This window comes from Gymnoscopelus microlampas, assembly GCF_963454915.1.
Source record: "Gymnoscopelus microlampas genome assembly, chromosome: 20".
Taxonomy (NCBI): domain Eukaryota; kingdom Metazoa; phylum Chordata; class Actinopteri; order Myctophiformes; family Myctophidae; genus Gymnoscopelus; species Gymnoscopelus microlampas.
Genome location: NC_139957.1, coordinates 2,557,884 through 2,582,324, shown reverse-complemented (window position 1 = coordinate 2,582,324; position 24,441 = coordinate 2,557,884). Strand labels below are relative to the sequence as shown.

Sequence of the window (24,441 nt, the reverse complement as noted above, 5' to 3'; positions counted from 1 at the left end):
ATTTGACGTGATATCAAATACGTCTATGGGAATTCAGAACGGGGTTGGAAAACCGCGAACCAGGTAGACAAACCTAGGATGTGTAAATTACGTCAGACTTCGGTGCTCTATAGATTGGCTCTTTACGCTACTTTCACGCAACACTTGTCACTCAACGAAATAGGCCATTCATTTACGAAAAGAGAAGTTGAAATATAGAGATATAAGGTTTCTGACCGACAACTTTATATATATATATACGTAGTACACCGATATACACTGTGTGACTTTGTGGTTCCATTTAATTGGTGCTTACTTGAAATTCATGAGGGGGTTTATACGTGGGGGTGAGGGCTGTGATTGCATCGTGAATACCCATGCCATGTACAGTAACGTGTATGTATCTATGTGTGTGTGTGTGTGTGTAGGGCATGGTGGCAGAGTTCAGCAGCCCCAGTAGGTTCTTTGTGTTGCCTCAGGACCCCCAGGTGTCAGAGAACATGCAGAGCATCGGCGCAGAGCTGCAGAAGACCGCCAGCGTCGAGCCCACCACCACCACCACCACCCCGTACACCCCCAACCAAGGAGAGGTGTGCACCGTCCAATTCTCCATGGATGGGGTGAGACACGCACGCACGTCGCGCGCGCACACACACACACACACGCATTCACACTCACACACACACACACACACTGCCTCCTTAATATAAAAGGACCATACTTTCATTGTCTAGCCTGGAGCCTCTAGCACCATCTAGGTTCATAGCGCGGCACTATGAGCTTGTAGATCTGCTATTTTTTAACAATCGTGAAAATGTGTGCAAATCTTTGAATGTAATGTTTTTGAAAGCGAACATTTGTAACTCAAATCTATGATTCTGGGCGGTCCCGGGAACAACATATTTTGACATGGGGTCCGCGGCCAAATACATATCATTTTGGGGGTCCTTGACATGAAAAAGTTTGAGAACCACTGATGTAGAGGCCAGGATGAATGGATGAACTATCTTTTTATGTGGGACACTGTTGAAATTGTACTCTACGGGCAATATCCTCAATTCATATTCCTATCCAAAATCCAATCATGACTTCTTCCTGTAAAGCAAAACATGGCGCGCGTGTGTGTGTGTGTGTGTGTGTGTGTGTGTGTGTGTGTGTGTGTGTGTGTGTGTGTGTGTGTGTGTGTGTGTGTGTGTGTGTGTGTGTGTGTGTGTGTGTGTGTGTGTGTGTGTGTGTGTGTGTGTGTGTGTGTGTGTAGAATTGGTACAGAGGCCTTGTCCTGTCGGTGTCAGCGGACCAGAAGACAGCCACTGTCCTCTATGTTGACTTTGGCAATGAGGAGGACGTTCCTCTAGACAGCAACATAATCAAACCACTTCCTGTCAACCTGCAGGCGCTGCCTCCGTGTGTGAGTACATTCATTTGTTCATGTTTGTGTTTAAATGTGTGTATTTTTGGTATGAATTTATTCTCGCGTAGTCAGACGATAGGCTCTATGCACAGCAGCCATATTGGAAAGAAATTGGGCCTCTTCTTACTTCCTTCACAGGTGTTACCAATGATACTAATGAAGGCTCTGTTCCATTCTGGTCAGGGTGCTGATATTGTGCATGTTGGCTCACTAGAAACACTCCATTTGGTTCCCAAATGGCCCCTTATGGTGGGTGTGTAACTCTGAGAGTGTACAAATGGAACCTAATGGGTTAATTTGGTTCCATTTGTACACTCTCAGAGTTATGGGGGTCCTTGAAAATAAGACAACCACTATGCCACACTAAATGGAACAGAGTCTTAATTAGCATCATTGGTAACACCTGTCAATCATTCCCAATATGGCTGCTGTGCATAGAGCCTATTGGAGATCTCCGCCTGATGATACCACGGGCGACGTTCAATTTAGGGGCCAGAACAGCAGAGAAAACAGTGCTCTAACAGACCTATGCCACTGCTTCGAAAACCAATTGTGATACCGTCCCAATGCGACAAACTGCCCTAAAGTCTTTGCATTAGTTCCGCAATGCAGTTATTTTTTAACCCATTAAGACCTGAGGCCGATTCTACAAATGTCTTCTAAATCAAAACAGTTTTCTGAAAAACTTATGTTGCTATAATATCACTAGTTCTCAAACTTACTGTTTTGTAATAATAATCTAAATCTAAATAAGTAACTAAAGTTGTCAAATAGTTGTAGTGGAGTAAAAAGTACAATATTTGCCTCTGAGGTGTAGCGGAGTAAAAGTATTGAAAATGGGAAACACTCCGGTAAAGTAAACAATTCCTCAAAAGTATACTTAAGTACAGTACTTGAGTAAATGTTACTTTACACCACTGGTACAGTACCAGTGTAACTAACTTCCTGGTTGCTCTGTTTGGGGCTCAGGTTCTGGAGTGCTGTCTTTCCGGCGTGGTGCCGCTGGCTGGCAGCTGGACCAGAGAGTGTTGTATGGTGGTGAAGCAGGTGATGAGCGGGAAGTGTCTCCCCGTCAGCGTGGTGGACACGTCGGAGAATGGACACGTCTTCACCGTGGACATCCTGCTGTCGGCCTTTGGTCAGCTCGGGTCAAATCAACATTGTCGAACCACACCACAGTTAGCCTGGCATTGGCCAGACTGATAACGTGGATTCACGCTCACGTTCCTCCCCGGTATCAGTCTGGACTTCGGCCCATAGGGAGCGAGTATGAGAAATCAGAAATGAGCGGGCCAATAGGCTCTCTGCACAGCAGCCATATTATCACTTCCTTCACAGGTGTTACCAGTGATACTAATGAAGGCTCTGTTCCATTTAGTCTAGCACAGTGGTTTCCACGACCCCCATAACTCTGAGAGTGTACAAATGGAACCAAATGGACCCTTACGGGTCCATTTGGTTCCATTTGTACACTCTCAGAGTTACACACCTGTAAGGGGCCATTTGGAAGCCCATGAGGGTCCCTGGACCCCAACTGTAGACCCACTGGTGTAACAGAGTGTTTCCAGTGAGCCAACATGCACAATATCAGCACTGACCCTGACTCTGTTTGACCAGAATGGAACAGAGCCTTCATTAGTATCATTGGTAACACCTGTGAATGTCTTCATAATATGGCTGCTGTGAATAGAGCCTATCAGTGACTGCTTTCAACTGCTGTCCGTACAACAGTGAAAAGTATCAAAATCATTCTCTGATTTCTCATACTCGCTCCCTATGCGCCGAAGTCCAGACCAATGCCAATGCCAGGCTACATCACAGTAGTGTCTGCAGTCAACTGAAATACTGTCTAAAACAGGTGTCTTCAACAGGGGGTCCGGGACCCCTAGGGGGTCCTCAAAGTTGTTACAGGGGGTCCGCCAAATCTCTGTGTGATAGGATCATTGTTTTTTACATTAACCACTTGAACCCTAGCATCCCTATTCGATGGACAACTTTAGCCAAAAATAGCCGATCTACAAGCTCACAACGCCTCGCAGCGCGAGGCGTTGTGAGCTTGTAGGTCTGCTATTTTCGGCAAAAAAGGGGAAAAAAGAGCAGACCAAGTACAGAGTGAAAGTTTACTAAGTATTGACGGTTTAAGTCGTTAAATGTCTGAAAATACACATTAACATGAATCCAACATCTATGAAAAGCTTTAATCTGCAACACAATTGTATGTAATATATAGTGAGGGTCCCTGCTTCATCTCTCTCTCGGTTAGGGGGTCCTTGGCCTGAAAATGTTATATGCTCCGAGTTACAGACCTGTAAGCATCCATTTAGAACCCCTCAAGGAACCCCTGAGGGTCCATGGACCCCACTTTGAGAACCATTCCTGTAGCACATAACAGACACAAATATGGGACAATATTATGATCAGCGTTTCTTTCAAACAAGATTTTTTTATTTTATTTGCTTGTTGAGATTCAACCACAATAGTTTTGGGAGTTATGGATCAGTGACATTTATGCTTTAGACTTAACATATCAAGCTTTAATGTTGTTAAAATTGCAAGGACTATATTTGTATTTTACTTTGGCTTGCATAGCCAGTTGGCCACTGCATGTTCTTTCTACAGTTTACACTTGAGTTGTTACTGTATATTATTCAGTACATAAAATGTCATTATTGTTTTGAATCGAGCTACTAGAGTTGACCTTTTCATTGCATAAAGATACCACTACTTTGTTTTCTTATACATATATATATATATATATATATATATATATATAGTATATACTATATCATCAGTGGTATCGTATTCTGTGATAATAATTCTCAAGTCTTTCGTCCACATTCACATGTACACACACCGGAAATGTACTGTTCATCTACGAAAGAAATTCATCTTCCCTTGTATCCTTGTAGGTAAACATCTGAGCACGTTCCTGTTGGACCAGGGTTATGCAGCGAAGGAGACTAAAAAAACGTCTGAACAGGACATCAGTGAGTTGACTTGCACACATGCACGCAGGGGGAAAATATCAATGTCCAGTTAATATAATGTCTCTTTGTGTGATATTGTTACAGTACACTCACTCAACATCATTTATTGTTTCAAGTCTTTGACTAGAAGTGTAAAATGAACCTTTTGTATATTACACACCGTCTTACTCTTTTTGGTCCAAAGCAACATATCACTAACTGCTGGCTGGATTACCATGGAATATTTTGTCCACCTTCATGCTCCCCAGACGATGGCTTCTACTGATTGTGCTGACCAAATGGCCTTTGCTCTAGCAAATCACTTTCAATCCGAAACACTCTCGTCTTAGTAGATAAAGAACCATTTATTGCCACAAATGGAATACAGTTAAGCTTGGCGTTAAAGCTCCGCTCTTGGGAGAATATTCACTGAATTTTGTCGAAGCAGCCTGCTAAGCATATATTCAGAGAATGCTTAAGCAAATCCCCATAGGGATACAATGTCAACAATAGCAGTACATTGACATATTAGTTAGAATTAGCAGATATACATGATACACAAGTATTTGAGCCTATATGCAAGACTCTAAACAAGCAGATATACGTGATAACCACAAGTATTTGAGCCTAAGCCAGACTCTAATCAAAGGTGGAGGCTGGGGTGGAGGAGGAGCTAGCAAAATGCATTGGTTCAGCAACCAAGAAAGACCTAGAGAATAGAAGCCGTATTTAAAGGATCCTCTTTGCTCATGCGTGAGCTGTGATTGGATAATGAGCGTGTGACGTAATGACCACTGAGCTGTGAATGGGAAATAGAATGCTGATGTTCACATCAGCTGACTGACCGCTGGTTACAGCTTTGGCGTGCACGACTTCCGTGTCCTGCATGAACTAACGCTATGCTTCATTTGTTTGGTTTGACATAAGGCCCTTTTAGCTAAAATCTGGTTTAGATGCTGGTGGTCTGAAATGATGTGAAAACTGGACACTCCTATTGATGATGTATACAGGACTCCAGCCTGTGTACTAGACTGGCTGTATAGGAATGGGTTCTCTCTTTGTCTTCAGACAAGTTGGTGAGCGCCTCACTGGAGATCTACAAGCGCCTGTCCAACGGCAAGGACGAGAATTTGGGGTCCCAGCCACCCGAGCCCCTGACCCAGTGTGTGGGAGACACCTTCTCTGCTGTGGTCACTAACCTCCAGTCACCCCACGACATCATTTGTCAGAAGGTGGACAACGCTGGTGAGTATCGCGTCATTGCTTCTAGCAGCTAATGGGGGTGTAGTGCAAAAACTATGGCAGCATTTGAATATGAACACTGGTGTAAAGTAACTAAGTACATTTACTCAAGTACTGTACTTAAGTACAATTTTGAGGTACTCTTATTTTGCTAGTATTTCCAATTTTCACTACTTTATACTTCTACTCCACTACATCTCAGAGGCAAATAGTGCATTTTTACTCCACTACAATGATTTGAAAACTTTTGTTACTTTGCAGAAATTATTACATTAAATTATTACATTATAAAACATACATTAACCACTTAAGCCCTATTTTATATCTAGGCTATTTGAAAATAGCCGATCTACAAGCTCACAACTCGTCGCGATGCGACGCGTTGTGAGCTTGTAGATCTGCTATTTTCAAACGTTTTAGTACTTTTACTTTTTGGTAGTTTAAGTATATTTTGATGCCAATACTTTTGTACTTTTACTCAAGTAACATTTTGAACACAGGCCTTTTACTTGTAACAGAGTATTTTTATAACGTGGTGGTATTGCTACTTTTACTTAAGTAAAACATTTGAGTACTTTTTCCACCACTGAATATGAATGCATTCAAAGTGAAACAGTCTAAAGTGAAAAGGTTGTGGTTTGCAGCTGTGATCCACGGGCAGCAGTTGATGTTGAGGGAACACTGCAGTCAGATTCCAGTGAACCACAACTTCAGACCGGCTCCTGGAACCATGTGCTGCTCTCAGTTCTCGGGTAATAAACACTTGCTTTTATTCCGTCTATGGCAAGACTTTTATTGGTCACTTCAGAAGTTGAGTGCCTGTTCCTCTGTGGCTAACAGAACATTATGTACATTACAATCATTGATTAATATGTCTACACATTTCGATAATCTGAATAATCTATGCCAGTGGTTTTCAACCTTTTTCGCGTCAAGGACCCCCAAATATAATATAATAGGACACATATTGGCCCACGGACCCCCACTTGAAAAGATATGCCATTTGATTTCTTGGGGGTCCCAATCTACACTGTATCATCATCATCAGTGTTTAACTCTGAGAGTGTACAAATGGACTCTCAGTTACAGACACATAAGGGTCAATTTGGTTCCTAACTATTCATTTGGCTGGGGACCCCCTGATATCCCCTCAAGGACCACTGGTGGTCCCCGGACCACTGGTTGAAAACCGCTGATCTATGCGATTACTTTAGACCATAACATAAGAAATGGGAAGTGTTTACAAAGATGTTCTTAAGGCTAATTCATTACACAACCATTTTGTCTTACAAGAAATTACATTTCCAACACAAACAGAACGATGCAAGTTGCATCATCCCTTTTCACTTGTTATTTTTGTCGAGTGAAACAAAGTACAAATGAATCCTTATGATGATGTGTGATTAATCATCACAAGTGTCTCAGGGGCTTGTTTGTGAGTTCAGGCTGGGATCTGTTTCTCTCCCCCACCCCCCACAGAAGACAAGCAGTGGTACAGGGCAAAAGTGCTGGCGTACTCGTCCGAGGACCACGCGTGTGTCGGATACATCGACTTTGGCACCTCTGAGGAGGTGGAGCTAAGATGCCTGCGGCCCATCAGCCCCGTGCTCTTGGCTCTGCCCATGCAGGCCATCCCCTGTGCCCTGGCAGGTAAGGACACGGGGATCAGTTCTCCTGGTACAAATTCCGTTCAGACTCAGGAGACACTGTCGGGCTACCTGAAGTGATGCACCCATACTGTCCCATCTGTGGTGGAAAGTAATTAAGTACATTTACTTAACTAACTGAGTATTTCTAATTTCCCATACTTAAACTTCTACTCCACTACATCTCAGGGGCAAATATTGTACTTTTACTCCACTACAATTATTTGAAAACTTTAGTTACTAGTTACTTTTCAGATATAAATTATGATATTATGAAACATACATTAACCACTTTAGGCCTATTTTATACATACTTAAAAGTACCAAAAGTAAAAGTAGTCATTATACATAAAGTCCAATTTCAAGTTTTCAAATGTATAAACAGCTTTTGAAAATAGCAGATCTACAAGCTCACAACGTGTCGCACCGCGACGCGTTGTGAGCTTGTAGATCTGCTATTTTCAAACATTTTAGTATGTTTACTTTTGGTACTTTAAGTACATTTTGATGCCAATACCTTTGTCCTTTTACTCAAGGAAATTTTGAATTCTGGACGTTCACTTGTAACAGTAGTATTTCAATATCGCAGTATTGGTTATTTTACTTAAGTAAAGAATTTGAGTACTTTTTCCCACCACAGCTGTCCATTGAGTCTCGTGCACAGTCAGTGTCACCTGCACACACACACACACACACACACATATGCCTTTTCCCTGCCCCCGTTTTGTCCCCCCAGGATTGCGACCGACGGGGGAGGGCTGGTCCGACGACTGCGTGCAGGCCTTGCAGCGGGCGGTGTCCAACCGCATGGTGCGCGTGGAGATCCTGGGGAAGCGCGACGGCACCGCCCTGGTGTCCATGACGGACGAGAGCAGCGACCCCCAGGCGGACGTGGCCGAGCTGTTGCTGACCCTCCGCCACGCCGCCCCTCTCGGCGCCGACCGGCAACAAGACGCTCACAGCCACGCCCACAGTAACTACATACTCCCACACGTTCTCTCTCTAGACATTCTCTCTAAACGTCGTCTATTTCGTCCTTAACACATTTAAGACTTCTTTGGGCTATTCAAAAATAGCAGATCTACAAGCTCGTAGCGTGGCACCGAGTGCCGCGCTATGAGCTTGTAGATCTGCTATTTTTGAAAAATCGTGAACGTTTGTGCAAATCTTTGAATATATACATTCTACACATGTCTTATAAATCTATCGAAATTATGTTGCTATATCAGTGGTTCTCAAACTTTTTCATGTCAAGGACCCCTCAAAATTATTGATTATGTATTTGGCCCCGGACCCTCATCTCAACATATTTTGTTCCAGGGACCCCTAGAAGCAAAGATTTGAGTAAACGATGTTCGCTTAAAAAATATATATATTCAAAGATTTGCGAAAAAAAATAGCTGATCTACAAGTTCATAGCGTTCCACTCTGTGCCTCGCTATGAGCTTGTAGATCTGCTATTTTTGAAAAGTCAAAATATAAAATATGGATAAAGTGGTTACACAGATGCGTTCCCGGTTTGAATGGGTTAATCACGGTTCAAATGCACCTCCATGTTTAACGAGTATTGATCTACTGAAGTCAAGCTTCTGAATCAAACGTGTAGCAGCAAGAGAGAGAAGATTTTCTGTTCACTGTTGAAAGATATCATAGAAATTTGGATGTTCATTGAAATAAACAGACGGGTGACATATTAAAGGAAAATCCTGAATGAATGGTGGGGACACATAACAAATGCAGATGGTTCCATACAGTTGTACTGCATAATACAATTGAGAAAGTAAAGGTAGGGTAAGTGATTTACTTTGGTTAAAATAAGTGTTAAATAGCTCTATATTCTGATAGTACTCATTGCTATAGAGTGGTTGTTCAGTATAAGGAGTCTCCCATGTCTCTCCAGCTCTTTATTAAACATAAAATGCATTTTCAGTACTCTCTACTGATTGGCTTAAAGGGGAATTTTGGACCACGGTTTTCTTACCTTTTCTATGATATGATATCCTAGGATGAATGGTACAGTAGAAAAATGTCATAACTCCATCCCGGGTCCGCCACAGCTAAGAACGTGCGTCAATAGGCCTTGCGCTAGATCGCACATTTTGATTGCATCCCTGCACATGCAGCCCTTCCCATGAGCTTTGTGTCAAATCTCACTTCTGTCTTTTTGCAACCAATTCTGTAGACGCACAAACCGGTGTTGAAGCACAGCATGCAGCTACGCCCGTTGAAGCACGCACCGCAACTACGGCCATTGAAGCACGCACCGCAACTACGCCCATTGAAGCACGCACAGCAACTACGCCCATTGAAGCACGCACCACAACTACACCCATTGAAGCACGCACCACAGCTACACCCATTGAAGCACGCACCACAGCTACACCCATTGAAGCACGCACCACAGCTACACCCATTGAAGCACGCACCACAGCTACACCCATTGAAGCACGCACCACAGCTACACCCATTAAAGCATGCACCACAGCTACACCCATTGAAGCACGCACCGCAACTACGGCCATTGAAGCACGCACTGCAACTACACCCATTGAAGCACGCACCACAGCTACACCCGTTGAAGCACGCATTTCAGCTACACCCGTTGAAGCACACACTGCAGCTACGCCTGTTGAGTCTCCCGGTGCGGCTGCCGGCCCGGAGGCCCCACCCCTGCTGTGGTATTGTGCCGAGCTTCCCAGTGACGGACAGGCGGTGGCAGTAGTGGGCAGCGTGGTGGAGAATCCTGGAGATTTTTACTGTTACCTGTACAATCCTGAAGGTAATGCTATGTACTGTTTGACTCCCTAAAGTATGTAGTAGACACAAACACACAAATAAAACCCCAGTATCCAGTAACAAAAGAACGTAAAGCATTGACCGACCACAATGTGATTTCAAGCCATATTGAGCCTCCCCTCTAGCTGCCTATCCCAACGCTTGTCTAGTCTTCAGGGGCTAATTGTGTCAGGTATTTACACTCCGTGTGTATTGCCCAAACAGTTTCCAAAAAAGTTGTGCCCCCAATTTGTGGGGAAGCACACAGGTTGAAACTAAAATAAATTACATTTTCCACTTCATATTTAAAAAAAACGTTGAATTATAATGTCATGTACATGTTATTGAATTACTCAATTTCCATTTATTTTCAGAGTTGTATAGCTGTTGTTGGCTGTTTTTAAACAGTTAAAATAAAATGACAGGATCAACTGTGTTTGTGTGTGTGTGTGTGTGTGTGTGTGTGTCAGACCTCCAGAAGCTGGTGAACCTGAGGACTGAGTTGCAACAGCACTGTGAGGCAGATAGCGCCGCCTTCAGGCCCAGAGCGGGAGAGCCGTGCTGTGCTATGTTTTCTGGTGAGACCAACAATTGAACAAGTTAACATGGGACAGCATGTCAACCATGTGCTTATGAGTTGTGTGCATAAATCTTTCATTGAGGAAACTGTCAGTGCACTGACTGCAGTACACTTGAGTTTACCATAACAAAACCCATAGAATGTTCCTACACATCAGTGTTAAACACTGTGTTTCTCATCCCAGCATATCACCAGCCAAAGGTGGGTTGTGAGATCTGCTGACATGGTGGCAAATGAAGAACTTGGAACAGAGGAATATTGTGTCATATATCATATTTCCATGCTGTGGCATTAGAGAAGCACTGTTGGTTACAAGAAATAACGGAACTGTGAAGTATTTCACAGGATATGGATTTGGATTGCAAATAAGGTTCTCAGAAACTACTTTGGGCCCCTGCTCAGGAGATAATACTATGCCTGAGTTCTGTGTACCCAGAACTTATACTCGCAATCCTTTTCAAATACAGCGAAAATAGCCCGTCTACAAGCTAACAACGCGTCTCATCGCGACGCCTTGTAAGCATGTAGATAACTTAAAACATTATTTTTTGTACTTCTCCTACTTATAGGCTCTATGCACAGCAGCCATATTGGACAGAAATTGGGCCTCTTCCTTGCTTCCTTCACAGGTGTTACCAATGATACTAATGAAGGCTCTGTTGCATTCTGGTCAAACAGAGTCAGGGTGCTGATATTGTGCATGTTGGCTCACTGGAAACACTAGTGGGTCTCAAAGTGTGGTCCAGGGACCCTCATGGTTCCTTGGGGGGGGTGTAACTCTGAGAGTGTACAAATGGAATCAAATGGACCCGGCATTTGTACACTCTCAGAGTTATGGGGGGTCCTTGACATTAATAGTTTGAGAACCACTGTACTACACTAAATAGAACTTAGCCTTAAGTAAGGAAGAGGCCCAAAACCTCACAGGTTCTGGAAAGTTGCAGGTTACGGAAGGTTCTGAGTTACCCACCGTAGTCCAAAAGAGACATAATATTGAAAGGAGTGCGTGTGCGTGCGTGCGTGTGTGTGTATGTGTGTGTGTGTGTGTAGGTGATGGTGCATGGTATCGGGCCATGGTCCTCGGTGTGTTTGAGGACAAGGTGGAGGTGTTCTTTGTGGACTACGGGAACAGCAGCCTGGTGGAAAACATCTACCTACGAACCATCACACCTCAACTCCTCACACTGCCCTTCCAGGCAATCCGCTGCTGTCTCGCAGGTAGTGTGTGTCTTTGAATTGTCAACAAGCATTTCTCAAAATCTTGATGAAAAAGCAATGGACAGAGGGAGAGTTTGTTCAGTCAGTACAGTTTGTAATCCTAAATCCCCAGTGTGATGTCGCATCAGGTTCCCTCGTCAGATTTCCTTTTTTAGGTCATTATATTGTCAAAAATAGATACATTTTTCAAGATAAAGAAAAAAGTAGATCGGCTATTTTTGCGTGTGGTGGTTCTCGGCTTTGGTCAGAAGGGCTCCAAGGAAAAGAGGTTGTAAACCACTGGTTTAGGGTTAGAATTAGTGTTGGCTTGAGGTTTTGGTGTGAAGTTTAGGGTCAGAGTTTAGGAATTAATCTACAGTAGGTAAAGAAACCCAGTCAAACGTGTGTGTGTGTGTGTGTGTGTGTGTGTGTGTGTGTGTGTGTGTGTGTTATTGTCTAGGCGTGCAGCCAGTGGGCCCTGTGTGGAGCAGTGAGGCCATAGTAAGGTTCCAGTCTCTGGTGATGGTGCCGGATCTGAAGGCGCGTGTGATCTCAATGTCGGAGCTCGGCTACGAGGTGGAGCTGGAGAACGCTGGGCACAGTGTGGCCGCTGCCCTGATCCTGGATCAGCTGGCTACAGTTCCCCCTGCCGCCGCTCCGCAAGGTGAGTGTCACCACACACACATCCCCACACACACACACCATGCGTTATTTGTTCATACATTGAGCTGCAAAATGATTGAAGAACTACTGAGTTAATTTAGTCAACAAAAACGGATCTACAAGGAAACAATGCGTCGCACTGCACTGCTTGTAGATCTGTTCTTGCTGGCAAGTGACATCGTCGTGCGATGGAGAATAACTCCAGGTTTACTGTGACAGTTCGGCCGATGATGGTTAAAAATCACACCCTGTGTGAAGGAAGCGGTGCCTTTGGGGCGGGGCCTCCTGGTGGCGCTATAATAGGGCGGGGCGGGGCTTCAGCAATTAATGCTCGTCCCTATTGGTGGTGTAAGTCCACATACCAAATTTGGACTTGGTGGCATGCTGCAACCTGGAGTTATAGCTGTTTAAAGCCAGTGGCCTCCTGGTGGCGCTATGATAGGGCGGGGCGGGGCTTCAGCAGTCAATGCTCATCCCTATTGGTGGTCTAAGTCCACATACCAAATTTGGACTTGCTGGCATGCTGCGAACTGGAGTTATAGCTGTTTAAAGCCCGTGCTCAAACGGACAAACGGACAAACGGACAAACGGACATACGGACGGACAAAGTCAAGTGTAGAGCGGTTGGCACCGCTAAAAATGCAACGCCGAAAAAATACCACAGAAAGAAGAGGGGTTAACCTAACGTGTTGTTGTGATGACGTAATCAAAACGCGGCGACAAGCACGCTCCGCGCTGGTCGTAGGCAGTGTTGCCACATTTTGTGAGAGAAATAATAAGAAACGAGGTGCATTTGTTGTTGAAGGCCTGGCTGTTACAGTCTGTGTTTACACTATTTTGTTTTAGGCCTACTGGTCTAGCTCTTTATGCGGGTTTAAAGCACCTTTGTTCTGAATGCTCTTTGTTGTAGTTATCCTACAGAGAAAATGCACTTGACTTTAATGCACTTTTTGTTGTATGCAAAGAGAAAATGTTAACATTTTACAATCTTTCAGCAGTCAGTCTGGAATTAATGTATGCATTCAAAAGTGCTGAATAAAAGTTTTATGGACCCATAATAGTGATTATTTAAGTTAAGTTTTGCCATAATGTCTTTTGCCATAATCAGGTAGCTGATGATTGGTAAACAAATAAATTCATTATATATATGTATATATGTGTATCATATTCAGCCATTCGGTTTTCGGCCAACTGTTTTCTATTTTCGGCATTCGGCATTCGGCCAAGAATTTCCCATTCGGTGCATCCCTACTGATCACATAGCCTGGAGGGATAGTGGGTCTGAGTTTGTAAATTCACAAAAATAACATGGTTGTCATTGACGGATTTGACGAATAATCAGGGATTGAGTTTCTTAGCCTGCTGGCAGCGTGCACAAGAAAGTTGATGCTGATCGGTGTAGTGGTTTGGGTGATTAGCCACAGACAGACAGACGCACACATATAATCTCTCCTGCTACCGTTGGCCTGACGTAGATAATACAACTTAGTCATCTGAAGGAGCTCAGCTAAAACTAAAGAATTATTATTATTCCTAAATATTGCTCAATGCAGGCATATTTAAAGACTTGTAAGAACGTTGTACATGTGATAGACTCAGATGACTGTATGTTTGTGGCACCTGACACAGAGAGTTGTAAAAGCAGCGTCACTGTTGTTCCAGAGACGGATGTGAGCAGAGAGACCAATCAGAGCCTGGTCCCGCCCAGCACCCAAGATGTAGCCCCGCCCGGCACCCAGGATGTAGCCCCGCCCAGCACCCAGGATGTAGCCCCGCCCGGCACCCAGGATGTGGCCCCGTCCAGCTCCCAGGATGTAGCCCCGCCCCCTGAAGTGACATCACCAGCAGGTCAGTCAGGGCTTCCTGACTACTCGGGTCATTAGTCAAAAACGTGAATGTGTGTTGGGGCTGTGAATCTTCTGCTATCTCACGATTCGATTCCGATTCTTAGGCTCACTATTCCGATTTTTTTCAAAACAAACGATTCTTGATTCAAAAATGTTTTTTTCCCGATTCAAAAGTTTTTGTTTTTTTAAATGAGAATCGATTCTGAATTGTCCAACATGAGATTCGCGATTCGTATTCAAATCGATTTTTTTCCCTGCAGCCCTAGTGTGTGTTCGACGGTATGAAACTAACTATGTGACCAGTACATATATATCTGGTGCTATGTGTTGTGCAGCTCTCCCAGCAGGGTGTTTCCCAGTGGACTGGAAGGCAGGAGAGCTGCCTCTCAACGAGATCTTCCAGCCTCGCGTGGCCGCTATCATCAGCCCCTCCTTATTCTACCTGCACGCCCCCAGCCAGAGTGAGAGAACACACACACACACACACACACACACACACACACACACACACACACACACACACACACACACACACACACACACACACACACACACCCCTAAGTCTAAAGCAGTGGTTTTCAACCTTTTTCATGAAAAGTATTAAAAAGCGCTTCTGACAAAACCAGCTAACTCCACCAAAGGGGGATGGAGTTAGCTGGTTTTCGTGACTCCAGGCTCCACCCCCTTTTGACCTCCAACCTCATTATGAGCTTTGAGGTCCATTTAGCTGTTCTTATCAATGATGAACAAAACCTCCTAACTCCACTTTTTTTTTTTTTTGTCTTTTTTTTTTGTCATTTCCTGAAAGATGAACATTTTGGAGTTAGCTGGTTTCTGCCGGACAGCAGAGATATATTCAAAGATTTGCACAACTTCTCAACATTTTTCAAAAATTGCAGATCTACGAGCTTGTAGATCTGCTATTTTGAATAGCCAAAGTGTAAAATAATAGCCTGGTAAACCCTCCCTCCGGAAATCTCATTTCCATTTGATTTCAGGAGTGAGTCTGGCCTGATCGCCCATTATGCAATATTGGCTGTGGGCTGGAGTTGGGCGGGAGTAATACCGTTGACTGACAACCCCTTCAGCCAATGATCGTTTTTCCCCTTCAGCCAATCAGCAGTTCACCAGACTAATGTGACGCAACGGGACTTTTGAGACGGCCATGCCCAAAATAGGTTGCCTTATTCGGATACATGTGTGTCACTGCCCGCCCCGGTCGGTTCTCTGAATTTTTATTTTTAAATAGTCTCTGTCATGATTAATTGACCACATATATGAAGTTAAACAACTAAATTCTATCCAAACGATATCTTATAAGTAAATTCCGTGCCTCCAAATTGAAGTTTGAGAGCTTTTTGAAGTAAAAAAACAGCGGAGAAAATAGCGGACAGAAAAGATGGCTGCCGTTCGTGTTTTGTCGGCTGCATTCAGGCTGCACTCGGTGCCATTCGGGCTCACTCGAACACGCCACCTGATTGGCCAACTGTCGCTGTCAATCACAGAACGATGTTTGACGACGCTGATAGGCTCGTCCGTTTGGTGTACACAGCCAATATTGCAGAATGGGCGATCAGCCCAGACTCACTCCTGAAATCAAATGGAAATGAGATTTCCTGAGGGAGGGTTTACGAGGCTAGTAAAATAATGCTTTTTAGCTCAAATCAAAAAAATTACACAGACGCGTTCCAGGTCTTAATGGGTTATTATTTTATTTTGTGTGTATCCTTGTTGTCGTGTGCAGTCGGGATGGAGGAACTTCAACAAGTCATGATGGAGCTGGCCGAGTACGGCAGCACCAACCAGGGCCTGTGTCAGGGTCAAACTCCAGCTGTTGGGGCTGCTTGCTGTGCCCGCTTCACTGGTAGGAAACGCACTACACAGGGTTGATTGTCATCATAGTTGGAACATTGTGTTTGTCTAGTCCTTCGAAATACCAAGCACCATCTAACAGATCATCTAAATGACGCTTGATACATGAATACACAGGCTGTGCTGTTCACTGGAAATTACTGGAAGTGCAGAAGGCAGTATTAAGTCAAATGTAATTGTCTGTTTTTCACCACAATCCATTTCCTTGTGATGCCAGGCAGTGGTGTAAAGTAGCTAAGTACATTTACTCAAGTACTGTAAGTACAATTTTGAGGTATTTTTTTTACTTTACTGGAGTATTTCCAATTTTCAATACTTTTACTTCTACTCCACTACATCTCAGAGGCAAATATTGTACTTTTACTCCACTGCAATTATTTGAAAACTGTAGTTACTAGTTACTTTGCAGATATAGATTATTACATTATAAAACATACATTAACCACTTCAGCCACTATTTTATACCTAGGCTATTTGAAAATGGCCGATCTAACGCGTTGTGAGCTTGTAGATCTGCTATTTTCAAACATTTTAGTGCCTTTACTTTTGGTACTTTAAGTACATTTTGATGCCAATACTTTTGTACTTTTACTTTTACTAACACAGGCCTTTTACTTGTAACAGAGTATTTTCATAATGTGGTATGGCTACTTTTACTTAAGTAAAAAATGCGAGTGCTTTTTCCACCACTGATGCCAGGCTAGGATCAACACAGTTCTCTCTCTCCCCCCCCCCCCCCCCATCATCTCTCTCCCCCGTTCTCCATTTTCCTCTGTGTCTGTTGGGGGGAGAGGTGGTGGTGGGGGACTTCACCTGCCCGAGTCCAGGCTGGTCATTTTCTGTTGTGTGCTAATACGGTGGTTCTCACATTTTCAAGGAACCCCCATAACTCTGAGCTACAGATCTGTAAGGGTCCATTTGGAACCCCCCTCAAGGAACCCTGAAGGTCGACCCCACCTTTGCACTTACAATGACATGCCCACAATAGGCTCTATGCACAGCAGCCATATTGGAAAGAAATTGGGCCTCTTCCTTACTTCCTTCGCAGGTTTTACCAATGATACTAATGAAGGCTCTGTTCCCTTTCATGTAGCACAGTGGTTCTCACACGTTTTAATTTCAAGGACCCCCATAACTCTGAGATGGAAATGGAACCAAATGCCATTTGGTTCTATTTGTACACTCTCAGAGTTAAACACCTTTTTAAGGGGCCATTTGAAACCCCCTCAAGGAACCATGAGGGTCCCTGGACCACACGTTGAGACCCACTGGTGTAGCAGAGTGTTTCCAGTGAGCCAACATGCACAATATCAGCACCCTGACTCTGTTTGACCAGAATGGAACAGAGCCTTCATTAGTATCATTGGTAACACCTGTGAAGGAAGTAAGAAGAATTTCTCTCTAAAATGGTTGCTGTGCATAGACCCTATTGGGATCTATTATTAATAGATCCCGTCATCAAATACATTATTTTGATTTAACTGTTGCACCCTCAGGCACTCTTAAGGTTAAGTTGAGGTGGTTGAGTCTGGGGTAAGGATCTGTTGAGGGTGTTCTGTGGGGTCTAGACGATGAACTGCTCCTTCCCTTATGATTCGATGTCAGGTGATAACAACTGGTACAGAGCCGTGGTCGTGGTGACAGCAGACAGTGACGTCACCGTCCTGTATGCCGACTACGGCAACACAGAGACCCTTCCCTACTCCAGCATCCTGCCCATACCCCCGCACCTTCTACAGGTCCCAGTACAAATCGCCCGCTGTGCACTAACTGGTAAGTGTGGAGGTGAAACCATTGATCACATGTAATTGATTCATTGATAAAGTCCCTATTTTGCGTTGCAACCCGTTGTGATTTTCCCTAATTGTCATATGTCTGAATTCAGACAGATAAATTGCTTAAAGGAGTAGTTCACCCCCAAAATGTCTTCGAATAGTCACCCCATGGAGACTTGAATTCATGGATTATTATTTTTTTGTCGCATTCCTAAGCCAATAATTTGATGACCGGCAGAAAGATGCTTATGTTTCCGGTAGGAGACACAAAGGAGACTTTGAGTCTCCTACCGGAGCCGCTGCCGGTCATCAAATTATTGGCTTATTTGGGTGAACTAATCCTTTAACATGTCAAAAACAGCTGTCAAAAAAGTAACATTTGATTTTTTTTTGCCAGACCTACATGAGGCTTTGTACCTGTTTTCTCTATACATGGGCATGCCCCCTTTGTCCTTAAGCCCCAGCCATAAAAGTCTGTCCCCCTTTCGTCCATATATGGGCATACACAGGCTGACACGTTATGTGAAGTCCGGCTTATAAAAGTCTGTCCCCCTTTCGTCCATACATGGGCATAGACACATGGGCATCTGCCGGGTCTGGCACAACCAGGTCTCCTGGTCTTGTTATGCAATAAATACAATCTTTCACATTTGGGCAAATGTTTATATGATCATACAACGGCGTCAGAGTATAAATGGTCCTCTCAAACCATGCAGGTAAGGAGGGCTTCCCCTCGGTCTGGCCGGCAGAGGAGCTGGCCATGTTTAAGACCCTGATCTCTGAAGGCGTCACCGCCTCGGTGGAACACCGGGACGACTCCGTCCACCTGCTGTCTGTCACCCTGCCCCCCCACATGGGCGGGGGACACCTCAACACGCTGATGCTGAACGCACTCCAGCCACGGGCCGAGACTCCTCCTCCTCCTCCTCCTCCTCCTCCTTCTCCCAGAGCTGAACTCGCCCCCGAACCCCAACTCGCCCACGCCGGGGCATCCGGGGAGAGCCCTACACCGTCGGCCACACCCGTAGAGCCCGCTGGCAGCACAGACGCAACCGCTAACGCCACAGGTAGGGCTGTCACGATTACAAATTTAAGTTGACGATTAATTGTCACTCAAATAATAGGCTCTATGCACAGCAGCCATATTATCACTTCCTTCCCAGGTGTTACCAATGATACTAATGAAGGCTCTGTTCCATTTAGTGTAGCACAGTGGTTACCACGACCCCCACAACTCTTGAGAGTGTACAAATGGAACCAAATGGACCCTTACGGGTCCATTTGGTTAAATTTGTACACTCTCAGAATTACACACATGTAAGGGGTCATTTGGAAGCCCATGAGCGTCCCTGGACCCCAACTGTAGACCCACTGGTGTAACAGAGTGTTTCCAGTGGGCCAACATGCATAATATCAGCACCCTGACTCTGTTTGACCAGAATGGAACAGAGCCTTCATTAGTATCATTGGTAACACCTGTGAATGTCTTCATAATATGGCTGCTGTGAATAGAGCCTATTGCGATTAACGATTTAATTGCGTGTTTGGCCATTGAACATTGGAACATTATGGAAAAAAATACATTTTCTGTTCGCCTTGAAGGCTTCGTAATCAAGAATTGCCCAGGGCAGATATGACAAATAACTTGAATATACAAAGACATTCTAGACATATTTAATCATTTAAAAATAGCACAAAGTGACACGTTGTAAGCTTGTAGATCTGCTATTTCTGCTATTTTTAATATTTGAAAATGTGTGAACATTTTTCAACATGGAAAAGATTATGACGATTATGCCAAAATAATTGCGATTATCTCCAATAATTGCAATTATACGATTATGTAATAATTGTGACAGGCCTAGCCACAGGGTCACCCATAGAGCCGGACCAGCCGACCGGCGGCGCTGATGGCACTGCTTACGCCGCAGGGTCGATGCTGGAGGACGCAGAGGCTGCCTTCTTCAACGGTTGGTCAAGTCAAAACTCACTCGACACGTGCTGGTGTTTTAGTTGGGTACATTTGGTGCTGTCACCTCACAAGACGCATCAGTAGTACTGTGTATGCATTGAGAAGGCTGGTATGCGTTTCTGTGTGTGTACGAGCACAAAGATATGGTTATTTATGTGTACAAGCTAGTTGGTTTGAAGTCTTACTGCCACAGAAAAAAAGTTGAGCCAAAATAATTATTTGTGTCCCCAGCACAGCAAATAGATGATTTTACATAAGAGCTAAAAAATGTGTTATCTTATTTTGGTTTAAAAAAAATTTTAAACACATTGTTATGAATCTTCAAATACTTTTACTATTCCTTCACATACTATTATTCACCTAAAAGTCAGAACTGAAAACAGTGTATAAATATTTAAACATAAATGTTAAGTGAGTTTGTTGTGATCGTTTTCAAGGAGATGCTGCACAGAAGACAACTGAGCAAATGATGCCTGAGAGTAAAGGTATGTCTAACTCTCTAAAAGACAGTACATCACCGTCCTAGCGTGGGTGTTGTACAGCATGAATGGTTCTGTTTGTTAGTATTGTCTACGTGTCCAGGGCTAATCTCACAGACCACTGGACCAATCAGTGCCAAATTAGTGTGCACACTGCCAAGTAGGCCAATTCTCCTCACGTATGATTTTATATCTTTTTTTGAAATATTTAGCATTATTACTTTTATAATGGAAGTCGATGGTAGTTGGAATCAGCTGAAACATTGGCCAAATATGGAGTCATACAGTACATCATAGATATGTCATAGATGGCTGACGTCATAGACTGGCCACACAAAGCCATGCCGTTAATAGACTCCATCTTGTTAAAGTCAGTCAGCTTGTACTGTACTGTAATATCTTTTGCCCACTGTTAACCTGGACATAAATATGGTTGAAAACATGACAGAAAATTACACAGACAGCTTGTGCATACACACAAACAGGCAAACAATTACATACACACACACATTTAGAGGTAGGACCTCATGCACAGCACCTATCAACGGCACCTCAAACTGTGCCGTTGTTATTGTATTGCATTTTAGTTATTCGTTTTTTGAAAATGTTCTAGTAGTTGCTGCAATGTTGAGGAGCCCGAAACCCTATAATTTAGCTTGTGTATACCTGTGTGTGGGCTGTAACAATACAAATGTTGAATCATTTATGTTGAGATGTTGAATTGAACACAGTTATCTTGATTTATTGGACCCTAGGTGCTGACAGGCCTGTCTGCTGCTGTGTAGAGCTGAAGACCAAGGTCAGAGCATCCTCATCTCATTATTTTATCCTGCACACTGTTTCTGCAAGGCATATTACTCTTTCTTTTTTATTATTTTTTTTGCAGGCTGCATCAGCCAGCACCCAATGTTCTATTACATTTATGATTTACACCTGTGTTTTACAGCACAATGGCTCTATTAACCGATTTCAACCTGGGCATGTATTGTACTGTAAATAGTTTCCCAAAATGTTCAAATATTACAAAAATAGCATGTGCTGCTTGGTACGAGCCTAAAATAACAGGTTTGGGAATCCGCTGGAAATCGCTTACATGGAACCAGCATACTGTATGTGTTTGTGAACAAATAATTGGTCTATAGACCTGACGAAGATCTAATAGGGATTGAAACGTTTGAAAATAAAGTCTTGTGACGCATTGTAAGCTTCTAGATCGTCTATTTTCAAAAAAATCGAATGTTTTAGAACATTTATTTTTGTAGGAAAGATTTAACCCATTAAGACCTGAGGCGATTCTTAAAAAAATCTAAATCCTATTTTCTTTTTGAAAAAAAAAAAAATCCAGATTTTTCAAAAATATCAGATCTACAAGCTCGTGGCGCGCTATGAGCTTGTAGATCTGCTATTTTTGAATAGCGAAAGAAATCTAAACTGACACAGATGCGTTCCAGGTCTTAATGGGTTTTAAAGAATAGGATATTTGTTGACGACCCATAAAAACAGTGTTTCCAAGTTGGTACTAATGTTTTCACGTGTGTTCTTCCTACAGATGGCTCACTTGGAACAGCTCATGGAGATGCAACTCTGCCTTCTCACAAGACTGGAGAAGCAAGCTGCCAAGAATTGCTGAATGCCCTAACCTTCAGTATGTTGAAATATGAATGTTAATTCATACACTCTCGGAGGCAAATACTGTAGAAGTTTAGTTACAAGTTACTGTGTGTAATTCCGATGATTACAAATTTATATTCACCAATTAAGCCTTATTTTATAGTTCGTCTATTCAAAAATAGCCGATCTACAAGCTCACAACGGATCGCATCGCGACACTTTGTGAGCTCATAGATCTGCTATTTTTGAAAGATTTTGAGAGAAGTTTGAAAACTTGTACTTTTACTTTTTGTACTTTAAGTGTATTGTGATGCCAACACTTTTGTTCTTTTACTCAAGTACATTTTTGAATACAGGACTTTGACTTGTGACCGACTCCGAGTATTTCTACATTGTGGAATTTCAGCTTTTACTTTTAAGTAGGCTAACATGTTTTTTCATCACTGCTGAAGAACCGCCCTAAAGTCTTGCATTGATTCTGCAATTTCAGTTATTTTTAAAATCTCTCTTCACCCAGTTGAAACCACTACACTGAATTAGATGTCACCAGATGTTTTGGTAGGTGCTGGTCTCCGGTTGCACGAGACTAGTATGTAATTCTACTGTATACAACTCCAGCTTGCTGGGTTTGGTGCTGTGGTCTGGTGTGGTACCAATGTCATTTTTTACGTTTCCATTACAACCTGGACCGGGGAGGTACTTATATTTGTTGGATAAAACACAATATTTTAGTTCTGAGTTTTGCTTTACTCAGGGTTAGTACTGACTCCTGGGCAGGGCCCAAATTAACCTGGGAAGTTTAAAGTGTTATATTTGGTGCCATATCAAATAGTTTACTTTATTTAAAACAGAAATAACATATTGCACCATCTCATTGAATCCTGAGCAACCAGAATTAAATCACGACACTAGGCGTCTGCGTTTCACACAGCGCGACACGTTGCGAGCTTGTAGATAGGCCATTTTTGCTGTGTGCAACATGCTTCCACTTGGACCCATAGAACAGGGCCAGGGGGTGAACCGGAGACCTTCTGTTTCCCAGACGGCCCTTTACCCATTCAGCTATGGTCCCTATTATACATTATATTTAAGTTGATCATTCCACATGGGGCACATTGGTCACCATGTCATCATTATTCCACCCTAGTTAATTCTTGCACTACTTCTAACAGCAGTGATTGTACCTTAGATCATACATTATATAAATTATGACTCCAAAATGTTGTCCTTGAAGTCCTTGATGGCTGTAGGGGCCATAGAACCAACTCTGCCTTCTCACAAGACGGGGGAGGCAAGCTGCCAACTCTAAAGCCTTCTATACAAGAAGCCCCACAGACTGAAACCATTCCACTCATCCTCTATAAGACACAACCTACAACCAGTCATCCATTCTCTTCAAACAAGCAGCCAACCAGAAACACTCTCTTCCTCTGTCATTTGCATGCAGTCAACAGATGAATACTGAACCCCAAAGGATTTGTGAACAGCCAGGTGTTAGAATCTCATTACGTGTTAGAACTAATTGGGATTTTTCCGACATGTATTTGTTTTTCTTGTTAGTGTTGTTTTCTCTGTTGATATGTTCAATATTATTGGGCTTCTAAATCAGATGTAAGTTTTCATGCGGGTTTTAAGTGTGCTGTACAAAAACCTCATCTCAGGCAACCAGCATGCTGTTTGAGCCCATTTCAGTTCCTCTTTCATGTCTTTTTGTGAGTGCAGATGTTGTCTTGGTTTCTGTCCTAAAGCTCTCTACCTCTCTGAAACTAAATGCATCTCTGAACCTCTCATCAGAATCACTACCTGTATCAGTACCAGACATCAAATGCAGAGAAAATAAGTGATATCCTATATATTTTCATAATTTAAAGATGAAGCTATTACAGAAGTTCCACGTTTTACAGCCAGCACTTCATGAAACAATCAACTATTGCTGCTCTACCTTGTAGAGGTGAAAAGTGTTAATTTAGTCATACAGTATAATGGTCTAGTAGCACTTGTTTGAGAAACAAAAAAGAAGTGATCCAATTATGCATTTAGTTCATGGCTCATTAGTATGGATTTGTTGGGTCCATCAAATGTATGTATTAAACACATTATTTCTATGTAAGGTTTGTTGAAATATCTACTCAGGTCATCAAATTAAATTACAGTATCGCACGCACGTGCACACACAAAATAATATGATATTATTTTCTAAATGGTTAGCTGTATGAATGTAATTAGAAGATATATTGTTGAAAGAAATCAGTCAACTACAATAGCAAGGACACTACCTTGTCAGTGTTTATCCCCCAATATATTCAACTTATTTGATTTTTCTGAATAATGTTCCAGGAAAACCTTGCTGGTAGGAGATTCTCTTTAATAACACATTTGGAGTTATTGTTGTCAAATATCTGCTGAACATCTGGATAAACAGACTA

At 43.0% G+C, this 24,441-nt stretch overlaps 1 protein-coding gene across 1 annotated transcript; it reads left to right on the top strand.

Moving 5' to 3' along the window:
• Positions 1-410: 410 nt before the first annotated feature.
• Positions 411-22,034, top strand: LOC311036958 (tudor domain-containing protein 1-like; the record flags this gene model as incomplete). Its single annotated transcript, XM_084045967.1, has 19 exons — positions 411-599; positions 2,360-2,528; positions 4,300-4,377; positions 5,425-5,601; positions 6,243-6,350; positions 7,078-7,248; positions 7,981-8,217; positions 9,427-10,023; positions 10,490-10,597; positions 11,650-11,817; positions 12,257-12,460; positions 14,122-14,307; positions 14,642-14,767; positions 16,051-16,170; positions 17,784-17,951; positions 18,670-19,020; positions 19,813-19,923; positions 21,160-21,203; positions 21,954-22,034. 19 exons carry the CDS (start codon positions 411-413, stop codon positions 22,032-22,034), a joined length of 3,393 nt encoding a protein of 1,130 aa, XP_083902093.1.
• Positions 22,035-24,441: the final 2,407 nt, after the last annotated feature.